This window comes from Parasteatoda tepidariorum, chromosome 6, assembly GCF_982258835.1.
Source record: "Parasteatoda tepidariorum strain Cologne lab strain chromosome 6, Ptep-v5.0, whole genome shotgun sequence".
Classification (NCBI taxonomy): Eukaryota; Metazoa; Arthropoda; class Arachnida; order Araneae; family Theridiidae; genus Parasteatoda; species Parasteatoda tepidariorum.
The window spans coordinates 78,544,060-78,560,703 of record NC_141760.1 but is presented as its reverse complement, the minus strand read 5'-3'; the positions used below and the strand labels follow the sequence as shown (position 1 = coordinate 78,560,703).

Sequence of the window (16,644 nt, the reverse complement as noted above, 5' to 3'; positions counted from 1 at the left end):
TTCTGAAAGGAAGAATGTTTGAACTTTTGAACGCATGTTATAAATGGATGAACATGAGAAAATCTAAAATCATCTTGACACATTAAGCTTATTGGAGTAAATCTAAAGGTAGCTGATGTCAGACAACATTCAAACTTTCCACGAATGAAGTGCGAAAGGAAGTAGGATGCACAGTATCCAAGCGTTTTAAGTGGAAAGCAGAAACAGTGTCAAAAACTGCAGACACATTGTCAAAACAATCCACTATGAACATCAAGTTATTTTGCAACAACGCAGAACTGCTTTATTCTCAAAACGTGTTTGAACCCGTTTGTTTGAACGTGTTGGACCCGTTTTCGCCATTGTTTTATGGGAGGCAGAAAAGATAACTTATGATCGAAAATTACTCCCAAAAATTGTGCTTACATCATGATGGGTAAATCAGCGTTATTAATATGAATGGCATGATCATTATGCTGCCTATGTTGCAGACAATAATGTATACATGGACTTTTGGAAGGTGAAAGCGTGTGGCCATTCTCATCAAACCAATTTGGAGTTTTACTTACAGTAAGTTGTAGTTGACGCTCGATTACTTTCACGTCAGATCCTGAGAATTAGACGCTAAAATTATCAACGTTAAGTACATCAAAAACCTTAAGTGGTGGAATGTTTAGGACGATATAAACATGAATTATGAAAAGTATGACACTTTGAACATTAACTTGTGGGACACCTTCAGATAAGATGAGGGTGTCGAAAAATATATACTGACCTGTTAGACTTGAAATCATCTCTGACTCAAAGAGTTTCTGATAAGAAACAGGTATGTGAACACGGAGACCACAAATGAAGCCTTTAGAATGCAAAAGCGACATGTTTGATCATGCGCTTTCTCAATATTAAATCTTTTAAGTCAAAATGTAAACACTGAAGGAAAAATATGCATCGGAATAATATTTTAAAATCCTATTAACTGGATTTCGATTATTTACACCACTATTTCTCTTATTGACGTTCATAATAGTTCTCAAAATTTCCTTTTTTTTCATCTAAATAATTATTTATGTCTCAAAATGTACATGTTTTAATGATAACTTGTTTTATTTCTCTCTCTCTCTATATATATATATATATATTACAGAATATCCTCTCAATTAATTTTTGTTTGAATCCATTCAATTTTATTTATCTATATAAAGAATTGATATTTAGTTTCAGATTTGACGAAACTTTACCCTAGAAAATCAGGAGCTTTTGAAATCACTGCTTCGAATTCCATGAAAGAAAGTTTTCCATCATCATCTAAATCCCCTTCATCTAAAACCTTTTCAACTACAATGGAAATTTCTTCATCGTTTAGTTCGCCTCTTGTGAGAGCTGTAACTGCTTGTTCGAGATCTTTTGTTCCTATAAACTGATCTCCATCGTAATCTATAAATAAAAATAACGTAATTAATAAATAAAATAATCGGTAAACATCCAATGCAATGGTTTGATACTTCCTTATTTCAGACTATTATTTTTTCCATTCTTGCATGTCTTTTGAGAATAATTAAAAGGAATTTTCTGCATTTTTTTCTCTCACAGTAGGCTTTTAGTCATTTACTGGGGTTTATAGAATGGCCTTAAGTGTATTTTTGTTTGATCGGCAAATCATATTATTTCTCGTTTCTAAGTTCAAGGCCTTACTTTTTCATTCCCAATTGATGCAATTTTAGCTTGTTTTTAATGTTCAGGAAAGTTTTGTCGTAATGTCGTAATAAGTACAAGAAATGCTTTGCTATTTTGTACTAACAATACACTGAACTGTGTAGAATAACCGATGACGTCCCCTAAGTGCGTATAAAAATTAATCAATGGCATGACACTTTCACTGAGTTGTAATCAACACCAAAAGAACATTCGAGTTAGAATCATGAGCTACAAGTTAAAACATTAAATCTGTTAAGAAGTGTTACCTGAAATCACCAAAATAAAAATTAAAAACTTCTTCAAAATGAAGTTTCATACGAGAAATTGAGAAATACTGGAACTAGAATTCTGTATATATTATTTTTGCAAGGAACATATAATTTTTGTGAATAATTATTGTCTCCAATAAAGCAAAATATAATTAAAAACGATTATACTCATTCATTCTTGCAATGAGATGATCATATTGAGTATAATATATTATATAGAGACTTATTTATAGATTTCATAAGCAAGGCGCTTTGGTAAAAATTATTAAGCAGTTTGGTGTTCCATAGAGCTAGAAACACGGTAAATTTAACCTCATTCTGATAGGTTTGACCATATTCTTTTTCATAGTGTAGATATTTTCAATAAATAAATTATATCTGTGTAAAATATTAGCAATAGTAACCATATTTTATTTTTACTTTCAACAAAATCATTATCAATATTTCCCTCTACCATTATTTTTATTTCTATAAAAAATACCGAGATTTTTTGGCATTCCGAGAGAGCCAGAAGCTCGGTATATTTTACCGTAATTTAGAAGTTTTGTCCATAATTTTTTCTTAATGCAAATCTTAATGTGCAACATGAAACATCTAGGTCACTTTGTAGAAAAAATATTCGATCTGCGTGTATTTGCACGGATTATCGTGGTACTTTCAAGCCAACAGAATGTTAATTTCTCCGTTACATCTAATTGATTATGTTATCATTTATATGTTACATTCTTCTTTTCGTTATTGTTTCTAATAAGGTACTGCTAGATAACTTTCTAATATGATTATTAAATTATTAATTATTCCAACACATGATTATTTTCCTTGTTTCCAGAGTCATGTAGACGAAAATTACATAAAGTACCAAAACGGGTTTTTGCACTTCTTACTTGTTCAAATGCATCTATTATTTTGGTAGGAGTAAAGGTCCCAAAGTTTTTAGGCGTACATGCTCAGCAAGCAACAGGATTAAAAGAAGTTTCTCCGAGGGAAATAAAAGATGCTCCAAGCATAATATGTAAGTATTAGAACATCAAATGATTGGAGTCATAGTGAGTCATAATGACTTTAAAGAAATTAATTTTGCCTTTTGTCGGTAATAAGTAGTTGGTTATTGCTTTATTTGCAAATACTCTCTAGAACAAGCGCTGTAAGAAATTTCACAGAAAGTATGGTTAAATAATAATTTATTTAATTGTTGTTTTACATATTCATCCAAAACAATTTTTAAAAAACATAAATAAGATGGTAATAAAACTGTTAACAGTGAGGAAAATCGTTTATTAACTGCTTTCACCTGATACGGTTAAACAATTAGAATTTTATCGAACTAAAGCCAATTTGTTCCTAGCAACGGAGTACATAATATAGCTGATATGGCTAATCTGTCTGTCGTCTGTCTCATGACAGACAGAACTGCGATTTGAGACCCAGCGTTGAAAACATAAACTTCCCTACATTCACTTCAAACAGGAAGAGTGTGCTACCGTTCCCAATGCCTATTACTTAACGATAAGCCTTGCTCTTATCTCCAGTTAATTTTTTTTACGGTTTTGAAATCATGCTAGTTGTAAATGGTTAAAAAGAGTATGGTTTCGTATTCATGTTCTATTTCTATTTTTATTTATTTATTTTCTATGCAATAGTAGCTGCAAGCAGTTTCAAAACAGTAAAGGTAAAACATTTTTTTTACTTTACATTTACTCTGGTGGGCAGACTATTGCCTGTTTTTTCCCTTTAAATTTAGAATAAATATTTTAACAGAGTGTGTGCTAATTTAGTTCTTACAATACATCAAGACTTCTATCTTATTTAGAAGCTGTGAACTCCTCACAAATTCATCACTTGTGCTCTCTGTATTATACCAGTAATAAACATTCAAATGCAAAGAAAGAACTTTCTGAAATTATCGATTATTGGCGCAAGTTATCGGTACCAATAGTACTAATACAGGGAGTGTGCACACTTAAGCTGTAGAAAACTACAGGAATACGGTAAAATTTATTTTGCTTTTGGCTCTATGGGAACACCAAAAGGCACGGAGATTGTTACCGATGCTCGTCGGTAAAGATTTAGATAAATAAAAGATTAAATACTGTTATAAAATGCGTGTTAAAAACATTATTTGGGTTAAATTTACTTTTAAGTTTCGTTTTCTTGCCAAATTTGGGGTAATAAGAACTATATTTTTGATAACCAGAATTTTTGGTAAACCGGCACCATATAGGATGGAAAAACTTCCAAATGAATCATTTGAAGACTCTATGTTTTAGTTTAATTATCAGAATTATATTTCATAGTAAAAATGTTTTTTTCATGCAGTATGGTAATTTTACATGATTTTTTTTTCTTAGTGTATAAAGTGTTTCTCATTGATACTTAATGAAATACTACATTTAAAGAAAGTAGTATAAATTTTTTCACAAAATATTTTGTGAAAAGGTCTTATCCTAGTGTTGTAAAAGTTTTTATCTTCCTTTCTCTATTTCGAATTCTGGATTTTCCTTTGTAATGATCTTTTCATTTTTACAGAAATTATAGTCTCTACACCAAGTTTTAACTTGCCTATTTTAAAATTGAAAACACAAATGATATCTCGAAACTGGAAAGTTTGTGTTTCATATCTCGTGATAAGATGAGAATAAGAAAATATTGATAGTAGATTTAGAAAATTCTATTTTTAAATTCTAAAATCATAGAGAATTTCGATTTGCTCTCAGGTGGCTTTTGGAAAAAATAAGTGTACTTTAAATATCTATTTTTGGTGTAATAGAGTGGAATCATTTTATTTATTTTTATTTTGATGGAATATTTCATGGATTGGTTAGCTTTGAAAACGTAAGTTTCTGTATTGAAAATCCATTAAATGATTATTAAGTAAAATATAATTATTTAATGGAAATTTCGAGAGATGTTTAAATTTTTCATGATTTGCTACTTTTTTAATTTGATTGATGTTAATTAGAAAAATCTGTGCAAAATTTATTAATAGAAGGAATTTTTCATTCAGTATTGGATTAAAAGTGAGTTTTATAAATATTCAATGATTAATAATTACTTATTGATTTTTAATAATACCTGATTTCAGGAAGAAAATCATAGTAAATTACAAGAAAAATTTTTATTAATAAAACTTTCACATTTATTAGTGATAAAGTTTTAATTTTAATTTATGAAGTACAGCAATTTAAAAAATTTTATTTTGGAAATGTTTTCGACTGCATTTAATAAAATAAAGTCAAATGATACTTAATTCTTTGACTGTTAAAAAAAATTATCAGATAATGTAACATTTATGAACGTTACTGTATTTTTATTCCATTAGCTTATGGACATTTACAGTTTCATGCTTGTTTCTAAAATTATTTTTATCAATCTCATGTTTAAGAAATCTGGAATCAAATGAAGAAATATAGAATTGAAAAGCTTTCATTTTATAAAGTGATTAGTTTACTTTACATACATATTTATATTTTAAAGATACTGAATGAAAAAGATTAACAGCATTCTTAACATGATTTAACTAAATTATTTTTGTTATTTAGTGTACCTTAACGATCAATATTTTAGTAAATTTTAATCAACTTTTCGCAATTTGGAAAAGTTAAGCTGATACTCATTTTTTTTCTATTTTTAGAATTAGCTTTTTGAGTGAAAGAAATTCTTTTGATAAAATAACACGCTTTTGCATTTCTATTGAATTTTTGCATTAATTGAATAAACTAATGTATTCAGAAGTTTAGAGGAAAATAACAACTGCTAATATTTTTTAAATAATATTATATTCTCGTTTCCATGGTATTTAGGGTTCTCGAATTAAAAAAAAATTTCGTTAAATTAGACAGTAGCTAAAATAGATATTTACAAGGTCAGAACATTTTATTCTCAATTTAACTAGTTCACACTGTAGAAACAAATTAACAATTTTAATATAGAATATACGGAGGACATGTAAAACTAATGTGTATAAAATATTTACCGTTACCCTAAATATAGTATAATTATAGAGCTTTTCACAATAATACACACAAAAAATATTTTGAATATAACATTCTTATACAAAACTAAAAATTTATATTATTAGCTTACAATACATTTTAAAAGCGTAAATTTGCTTGACATTGCGTGGAGCCTGCTTTGATGAAGACATAAAGCACGTCAAGCTAATATCGATAAAATATTTACCCATAGCCTTAATTATAATTATTAGTATAACTATATGGTATTTACCAGTTAAAAAGAAGAAAATAATGTTTTAAATATGACAATCTAATTAAGTAAATTTAAGCCATTATTAAACAGAATTCTCAGCTGATAAAATATTTTAAAAGCGTAAACTTGCTTAACATTGTGGGGAGCTTGTTTCGATAAAGGCAGAAAACATATAAAACCAATATCTATAAAATATTTACGGATATTCTAAAGCATTAGTATAGTTATAGGGATTATACCAATAATGTGGAAAATAATATATTAAATATAAAAGTCTAATTCAATAAATAAAAATTGATATTATAATAGCTTATCAGGTATTTTAAAAGCATAAAATTGCTTGGCATTGCGTGCAGTCAGTTTTGATGAAGACAGGAAACATATAAAAACTAATATCTATGAAATATTTACGGACATTCTAAAAACATAAGTATAGTTATAGGGATTATACCAATAATGTAGAAAGTAACATATTAAATGCAAAAGTCTAATACAATAAATAAAAATCTATACTATACATAAATACTAGCTAACAATTAAAATGGATTTTATACATGTAAACTTGCTTGACAGTGTGGGCAGCCTATTTCGATGAAGAAATACAATATGTCAAACTAATATCTATAGAGTATTTACCGATATTCTAAAAACATAAGTATAATAATAGAGATATAATCAATAAAAATATAATCAATAAAATCGATATTGTACATAATTACTAGCTTACCATAGATTTTAAATGCGTAAACTTGCTTGACATTGCGTGGAGCCTGTTCACTGAAGACAGAAAACATGTCTAAAAAATCATCAAACGTCAAATTTCCGCTTCCATCGTTTGAGAACACTTTACAAATCCTCTGTCTGAAAGGATTTTCCTGAAAACACAGGAAATGCAAAAGCATTTTGATGTTCTTAGTATCAGAATAATACAATTCTTTGTTCGGAATTTTCTTACATCTTGGAATTGCTGACATTTTGATTTTGCTTTAGGGAAGAATAAAGAAGGCCCTTAAAACACATTTTGACAATGCATATTTCAAATCGGAGCGTTTTTAACAATAGGAAACATTGTTTTTTTTCTCTAGTTATGCTGCAGAAAGAAATGCTGCAGCTATTTAAATAATTTAAATAGAAAAAGACTGAGTAATTGTATATAGGGATTGCGCATTTATAAAATGTTATTTAATATTTATAAATACGAAAAACAAAATTTAATAATTTTGAATAATTAAGAGTATTATGATAAAGTTGTAAGGAAAGAACATGCTAAATATTTATTTTAAATATTTTAATTCCATGTATCTACCTTTGTAACCAGAATCTGTTTAGAAAAATGCATTTTTCGAAGAAAAAAAAAGCATCTTTTTATATAAGGCAGAAAAATACCTACAATTTATCCATGTAGTTCCTGGCAACTTCTTCATTTTTTTCAGTAGATGTTACAATTTCTGAAAATAACTACATAGGTGTAAAAAAATCTAATAAGCTTAAATGTAGTTAATAAAAAATGAGCCGTATTTATCCATTGCCTAGTTGCATTTTTGAAGATTCAATGATTGAATTATTCCATTCCCTGCATTCTCAATTCAAAGGAATCAGAGAGACTGATTAGGCTGTTCCTTTCAGTATGAACTTTTTTCATAAACATACTTTAGAAGAATATTCTTAAGAAGTAGCGGTAAAATCAACCAATACTTGTAATTATAAATTCAGCATTTACCTTGAAAAATTTCTCGATTATACATCTTTTCTTAATAATACATCTCGAGAGAACGTTTTAGCGGGTTTCAAGTTATATAAAGTATTTAACATAATAAATAATCTCATCATAAGATATGTGAAAAAAGCTATCAGCACCCTCTATTTTCTTTATCTAGATTATTTTTCAAGGATAATTTATTTATTGTAAATTTTTATAGATTTATAGAACCTACATTTACTTTAAATTAGTGCTGACGTTTCAGTAGCGAACTTTGATTTTTAATTCATTATTAATTTCAATGCTTAAAATTATTTTGTGTAAAGCAATTTGAAACGTGTACATAATAAGGAAAAGAACTTTATAAGCCTTAATACTCGGTTCATAATGTCCAAAAATTAAGGAATAATTTCTGTTGTGTCGATAGAGTAGGTCAAATAAAATTACACCAAGCAAATTTTTTTGTCTCTCATCGCTTATTTCATCTGAGTTTTCTTTTCATCGAAAAATTTTTAATATAAAACATCAATTATTCATTATCATGCATTCTTTTCCATTTCTAATTAAACAATATTTTAAAATTTTATTTAACACTTGAGAGTTTACATACATCGAAAGAAATAATGGTTGATATTTTCCTTCTTTGGTATTAAACTGATTCAAATTTTACTTGCTGCAAAAGTTTGAACACTTCTAAAGATACATCCTCATCTCCGAATGAAAATTATTCGATTTTTTATAGGTATAATAAAAAGTTTTCATTGAAGATTCCGAACAATAAAATTTATCAATAAACTATATTTCTTTATCTTTAATTTTTGAGTTACCTTTTGCTTGGAAAATAGTATAAAAACCATTACCTTTGTATGCTAAACATAAACTACAAAACATGTTATTCTAGATACGTGAAATGCAATAAAAACTAAATTTTCATAAGCACGTTAGTCAAGAAAACTTCATGCCTTAAAATAAGCGATAGAATATTTGTTTGAATATATACTAGGAAACTTTATGTTCACAAGACATACCATTTATCTTCCAAAAAGAGTGTTGCAAGTTGTATATATATTAGATATATGCAAGTTGTAGAGATATTGGAACTTTAAGCGTAAAAAATCTAAACCAATATTCCTGTCAAATTTCATATTCATTACTACGTATAATACTTACTACTATTGTATAAAAAACTGTAACTTTTGTTACGTCTGTTGTTTCCTAATAAACGCGCTCTTTTTGAAACAAAAAACTAATTTTTTTTTTTACTTTATCTTTCATTATCTTTTAAAGAAAACATTTTTACACTAACCTAATTAAATAAATTTTTCATAAAAGTAAAAAAATAATAAATAAACAAGTATGTTCATTCTTATGTTGTCTAAAAAATTTCATTTAAATTGCTTCTTTTTTGATGGGAGGAGATGGTACGAAGGCTTTTGTATTACAGAATAGTTTATTTGTTGCAATTCATTTGCACACAGTGTTCTTGAAACTCATTAATTAAATAATTAATTTTGGTAGTATTTTACATTTTTAAATAAAATGGTTTGAATGTTATATTTTAACCTTTTGATGCAAAATTAAAATTAAACATATTTTTCTTATTTTTTTTCTTCTTTCTATTAAATTGAGTCAAAATAAGTGATAAATTTTATATTTTGTATTTTAAAAATTTATGGTTATGAAACATAGCACAAGACAATAGTGTTTTTTTCTACTTTAATGAAAGGTAAAATCATTCAAACGCAGCTCACTTCACCGAAATCTCGAAAATGTCGACATTCACGTAGTCGCTTTGGTGAATGTCCGAAATATTTGCTAAATACCCTTATTTCTGACATTCACCGGTGAATGTCAATAATCACATAGTCGCTTTGGTGAATGTCCGAAATATTTGCTAAATACCCTTATTTCTGACATTCACCGGTGAATGTCAATAATCACATAGTCGCTTTGGTGAATGTCCGAAATATTTATTACATTCGATTTGATATGAATTTATTCGTGGATATAATTACATTTATTCGAAAATTTAATACTTACTGACGATAGATCAGAAGAAACATCAGTGTTTGGAGTATCGGGCCATACATTTACATTTGCCCGGTATACATTTGCTCGGTATACCCTACATTGATGTTTTTTATGGTTTAGTGCCACTGCCCGGTATACACCAAGTATCGGGAAAATACATACCGGGCAATGGCACTTGACCTTAAAAAAACATCAGTATAGGGTATACCGGGCAAATGCGTACCGGGCAGTGGTACTTAACCTTAAAAAAACATCAGACACAATTATCATCTTTTAACAGAAATAGTACTTGTTAATGTTTTATTTTTACTATTTAAATATTTGGAGAAAAAATGTCATATAAAAATTCATTAATTATATTAATAAGATGTCTTGAATTATTACCAAGTAATAAATGGTAAAAAAATAATAACAATAAATAAGTTATGAACTGTTAGTTGTATAATAAATCTTTTCAGCACCAAAAATCTGAACAATTTTTAATAAATACTCGATTGGTTCTATTTCGCTGATAAATATACTAAAATTACCGTTATTTTAATTGCGTAAGTAGTTAAACTTCAAACTTAAAATCGGTGGATAGCCTTATTATAATTTTCTTAAGAGCAAAAATCATTAATTACATCACTTAATTATACATTTTTTCAAGAACGTTTTAACACACTTATATTAGTTTTCGTTAATGATAAAAAGTAGTTACTTTTAGTTCAGGCATTTTTTCTACTTTTTCTAAGGGTACAGTTACTTCATGAGCTTCTTCACCAGTCATTACTTGAGGAACTCGCTGAGGGTCTAATTCTCTATACCTTTTGAAAACACTGCAGAAAATAATAAAAATTGAGAAAGAGAAAATGTTGGTAAATCTTTTGACAAATATAAAAATATTATATTCATATTTTTTTCATGAAAAAATACACTGTAAAGCATTTCAAATCAAATTACGTTATCAAGTACCCGCACTCTGGGTGCATCATCCGTAAAATCAATTTTCACCATTAAATATTATACAGTATTTTTACAGTGATATTTATTTAATTTTATTAATTCAATGATTTTATGAAAACTGCTACTGTAAAAATTACAATATAATTATTTTTTTGTTTCGTAACAAGTTCCAATAAACACGAATTCCACGGTAAAAATTGCTGACAGTCTGAGTGTCGGTCCTTTTATCTTCACAAATGTCAGTAATTTTTGCATTTGATATTCAGTTAACTGAAAGTCGGTTGACTTCAAAAATTTTATATTAAAATCAATACGTAGACGAGAGCAAATGTCAACAAAATAGAGCCGTTTTGTATGCTTCTTCAGAATATTAAATCGGTGACGTCATTATCCATAAGTTAATTTTATTTCTTTTAAACTAATATGAAAAATTAAGGATAAATAACTAATTAATTCAATATGAGGTAACTAATAACTAATTAAAAAGTTTCAATACTAAGAAAACTGTTTCTTTGAAATGATGGTTTGATGAGGTTTACCATTTATTGATAAGAGGTTAACTATTATATTATATATGAGGTTAACCATTATATTTTGAAGATGGATTGTTGATGTTAACCATGGCTAAAACTAGAATTATGTTGTTTTTTTTTAACAGAAGTGTATTTTCTCTACAGTACGGTACTTTCATCAAGATTTTTTTTCTAATTAAATTGTTTCAAGAAATTTCGAAAATAAATATTTGAATCTTTTGAAAGTGCAATAAATGTAATTTCAGAGTTACAATAAAAATATAGAAATTTTACTAAAAAATAAGTAAATGTAAATTGCAAGGAAATTTGTATGAATATATATTTAAGAAATATAACTGCATAAAATGTTCAAATGCATGAAAATTTTATGCACACAAATTTGAAATTCATGTTTACATATTTCCTTTTCAACTTTTCACTAGCTATAAAAATCATATTTTTCAAACCCTTAAACGCAAATGATTGTTGATAATGCTTTTTTAAAAATTCAATGTATAAGTAATGATGAATATGATTTGTAATAGAAAAAAAATGCGAAATTTTAAAATTTTTACTATTTCTTTTAAATGAGATTTTACAATAATAAATTTTGAATGTTAAGATTACATTACACCAATAAAAGTCTGTTTTTCAAAAATCCACATTAACATAGAATTTCAATAAATATTTTTTTGCAGATTTAATTTATTATAATAAAATTAAAAACATTCAGGTAACGAGGTTTTGCAAATTGAAAATTCTAAAAGTGAAAATTAATATTGAATGAATTAAATACTGTTTTTATAAAGAAATTTTTTTTAAGTTGCATGATCATCAAATCATGCAGTTTTTTTAAATTAATGCATTCAGATCTAATAGTTTCAGGCAATGACAAATGCGCGAAGAGAAAAATTCTGGTAACAGAACCGTGCTGGATGATAATGACATTTCTAGAAAAAAAACATATTTCTGGTAATTAAAACCAAAATATTTAAAATATTAATTTAGTAATTTTTATGTTTATTTATTAATGGTTTACTTAAAACTCTAATTTACAAAATACAGGTATTGTTACCTCGCATTTAGTGAACGATACAAAACTGAGAAGTAAATTTAACCGAATTAATGGTATTTATACCGTCCTCTACCGGTATTATGGTATTACTAAGCTATTTAGCGTTCTCATGGAACAAGAAACATGGCAACTTTTACCATAATCTGACACATTTGATCTTAAATTTTTACTCAGAAAACAATTCAAATATCCTGAAAGTTAAAATTAGCATCTTTTCATTAAACGTCTCTTTTTGAAAACTTCAAAATCTTTTTAAAAATTGAAACGAATAATTTTTAAATATCAATAGCAGTTTTTTTATAATATATATATATACGACGTAATTTTTAAGTATTAAGACAAAGCTTCAAAACAGAATACTTGGATCTAAAATATTTGAAGACGTGCGAAAAAAAAGTTTTTTCTTCATCTAGATAAGCATATATTTAAGCTTCTTTTTCCTCTAACTACGATGTATGAAATCGATAATAGGTGATTATACTTACGTTAATATTTCTTTTCGAGTGAAAAATGTGCAGTCCTAAAACATGAAACTTTGTTTCAGAATTATATTTAATTTCAGATAGTTTTTCAATTAAAATTTCTCATTTTCAAGTAAAAAACATTGTAATGAATATAATTACATTCTTTGTATCAGCCAAATTATTGAAGTAGAATCTTATATTTACAGATTTGTAATTTTTATGAATGGACCATCTTATAATTTTTAAAACATATCTAATATTTTTATTGTTCTCCCTTTTTTCTTGTATTTTTGTGCTTTTAAGATTTAAAATTATACAATTACCAAAAATCACGAATTTTCATATTTAAATTTATTGAAATAGTCAAACTATATGGATTCTCAAATGAATAAATTAAGCAAAGACTATCTTATAATATATTCGTATTTGTCAAATTAATAAGCTGATTTTATGTGCTTATACCATTATAAATTTCAGAGAATGAGAGTATTATAATTATCAAAAGAGATATGATATTTTATACATTATAATATAATTTTCAGTTCAAAAATTCTTACAAATTACCGATATCACCAAAACTCCAAATTTTAAATTTCTTAAAAAATTTATTTGAATTTGTTTTTAAGTAAAAAATTAATCAACTTTACTTAATAAGAAAATGAAATATTTAGCTATTATGATTTATTTCATAAAATTTTTTAATCATGTTCAGTGTGTGATACAATGTGCGATGCAAGTTCCATGTGTGAAACATTGAACAAGTTGCACCAAAATATATGAACTTTACTATAAAAATAATGTAAAAGAAGACAAATTATATATTTTTATTAGTAAATATTATTTTTCTTCAACATAGTTTGAGAACTGAAAAAAAAACTGCACTGAAATTTGCTTTATTGCCTTTATCATTGAATTTTGCTTTTATGCAAGGAGAAAAGTTTTAATCGTAAAAAAATGACTTGATAAACTTAATACTATTTTTATAAGTTTTATTTTATTTGATTTCCTATTAAATTCAATTTAAAAATATACTATTGTAGTTATTATGTTGGTTTACAATAATTCGACCAAAAAGTGAACCCTTCAACATACAGGTATGCATTGCAAATAATTAAAAAAACAGCATAAGAACTTACGATAACATTTAACCAATTTTTTGTATAACTCATATCTTATACTGATTTCTTCCAATTTTATAATTTGCTAAAAATTTATGTCCAAACTAACTTAAATAGAAAGAGTAAAATGAAAGCAGAAAATAGTTTCATGTAAAAATATTTAATAAAGTGCATACAAAAAATTTTTTGAAGCTAACAGAATCTATTCAAAATTGCTTTTTATCTTTCACTATTTCTTTAAAATTTTCAAGGAAAGGAAAAGAGTTTTGAGTATTTTTAGTAAATTCTTTTAATTAAAGAATTTTAACTGAGCAATTTTATGCAGGGAAACAATTTGTATAATGCCTTTTAAAATAATACGAAAATTCTTTTGCTTGAGAAATATCAAAGTGTGATATCTGAATAAATAATTGAAGATTTTGAAATGGGGCATTTCCATCGTGAAAAAAATTTTAACACTTTTTTCTATAATCACTGATTTTTAAAAATTTATTGCCAAATGATGTTTTTACCATAATTTATTAGAAAAGATTTGAAAAAGTAACATTTCTACATCGATAGTTTTATGCGGTTTAATTAAATTTGAAAATATATATATATATGCTTCTATTTTTTCTAGTGTAACGTCAAACAGATGAGCAAGAAAAAATTCTATGAATACGCTATTTTTTAATCTTATAATATTTTAAAAGAAGTGAAAACCACGTAACTTAAACTGTCTGCATAATGATTGAATATCTGCATCAATTGAGCTAACCATCCTCAATTTCTGATAAACTTGACTTGAAGTTTTTCTTCCCACGCAACTTTATCATGCATGCCTAAATTTTATCATCAGGCAGTCAACTTTATAAATGCTGATTACGTTTTTGACCGAAAATAATTAGCAAACTTAATTGTTGGTGATGACTGTATGTTAAAATCATTCCAGAAATGTGAGATCCATCTATAAAATTTGAGTATGAGATATACAAAAATATGGTTTTTCCAGACCTTTAAAGAGATGGGAGTGAAGACTTTGCTGTGCTTTTTTATTCAGCAGATATTTAAATACATATAATCAGCATATATAAAAAATAGTTTGCAATCCTGAATATTTTTTTCAAACACTACTCTGTAAATTATCCTTTGAAACATGCGCTTACGTATAACATTTTGAAGTAAGGCTTGTTTTCAGGTTCTTAGCAGTGTTTTTAAATAACAGGTTTATCAACGTATTTGTACTACTGAATTGTGAGGACAGTCATTAATAAAAATATTTTTCATACACATTTTAAAGTTATAAGACTTCAATATTTCGATATATAAACGTTTTTGAATAAAAAAAGTACTTATCTTTTTCTCAAAATAAATAAGCTTTGAAAAAATTACCTTCACTTTGCTGTCGGCATCAAAGTTTTAGAAATTTAGGGTCTAATGTTTACAAAAATGAATTTCAAAGGAGTTTCAAAAAAAAGATAAATTTTGAAACTTCCTAATCATCTTATTTTTTACATCTTTTTTTTTCCTTTAAAGGAAATTTAAAAAATTATTTGAATCGATAAGTGTTTTCGGTGTGCGTTAAACAATTTTCGATATATTTAAAATGAGGAGAGTTTCAGAAAATGTATATTTAGGAGTATTTAGGTGATAAAGTAAATCTACAAAGAAAATAAAGCGCTTGTTATTAATGTCAAATATCATTGAGATGAGCTAATTAATGAATACTTAAACATTTTATTTAAATAATTAACCTAAGACAAATCCACTGAAAGTAATTTAATAATTTCCTGTAATACAAACAATAATGAAAGAATATTAAATGCTATATTCATTGATTCCTATACTTTAGATTAAATTGCTTACTTTTCTTATAGTAAATAACGAAAAAAAATAAGACATCTTACTTGATAATCTTCCAGTTGTTCCTCTGTAAATGTTGCGACTTTATTTCCCATTAGGAAAATTGCAAGAAGAATCTGGAAAAATGGTCTGGTTGATTGTAATATATTCTTATAATTGCATGAATTGAGAAGATGAGAGGCCGAGAAACAGAAGGATTTTACGTCATGAAGTTGGTAATAATTCAGGATTACTTCTTAAGATGGTAGAGACAGTTAAGGGTGTTGTCCATTGCTTCGCATTTTTGGCGGGGCAGTTTAATTTGCACCACACCCTTAAGGATAAAAATAAACTCGCATCTCGGAATATATATATGCATTCCAATTCCAATTCTTATGGTTGGATTATTTTGAGTATATTTAAATTCCAGTACGTTCTTGTGAATAAATAGGTTATATGAGATATTTTCTGATAGAAGTGTACAAATTTCTTATTTAAACTAATCAATTTTGATATTAATTTGATCTGATTTTAGTTTTTTCTTTTAAGATTTGTTTGCATCAAAAGTTACACAATAAGTTTGCTTTTTTATCGACATTCATATTTATGATGATTGTTTTAAGAATATTAAAGTTTTAAGGCAGACTTGTGTAAAAATTAACATCTGATAGAATTAACTAATAGAAGTGTTAACGCCGTGGTGGCTCAGGGGATAAAGCATTCTCCAAACAATGATGTAAACTAAGTTCGAATCCCAATGGTCACTGGTTGATATGAATTTTTCTTCCGTTTTCTTCCAAATTCTTGCACCGTCCACAGTGTTGACGTAA

At 26.8% G+C, this 16,644-nt stretch overlaps 1 protein-coding gene across 2 annotated transcripts in view; it reads right to left on the bottom strand.

Moving 5' to 3' along the window:
* LOC107441286 (calcium and integrin-binding family member 2) overlaps positions 1-16,175 on the bottom strand; it is a 22,994-nt gene extending 6,819 nt beyond the window's left edge. The window contains exons 1-5 of one of the 2 annotated variants that reach the window (XM_071178481.2): positions 15,880-16,175; positions 12,897-12,931; positions 10,580-10,697; positions 6,877-7,024; positions 1,218-1,413 (exon numbers count right to left, since the gene is read on the bottom strand). In XM_071178481.2, coding sequence (XP_071034582.2) covers positions 1,218-1,413; positions 6,877-7,024; positions 10,580-10,697; positions 12,897-12,931; positions 15,880-15,930 — 548 coding nt within the window. In that variant the 5' untranslated portion in view covers positions 15,931-16,175. The remainder of the gene's footprint in view (positions 1-1,217; positions 1,414-6,876; positions 7,025-10,579; positions 10,698-12,896; positions 12,932-15,879) is intronic. The other variant, XM_016054495.4, reaches the window with a different exon arrangement.
* Between the last annotated feature and the right edge of the window lie 469 nt (positions 16,176-16,644).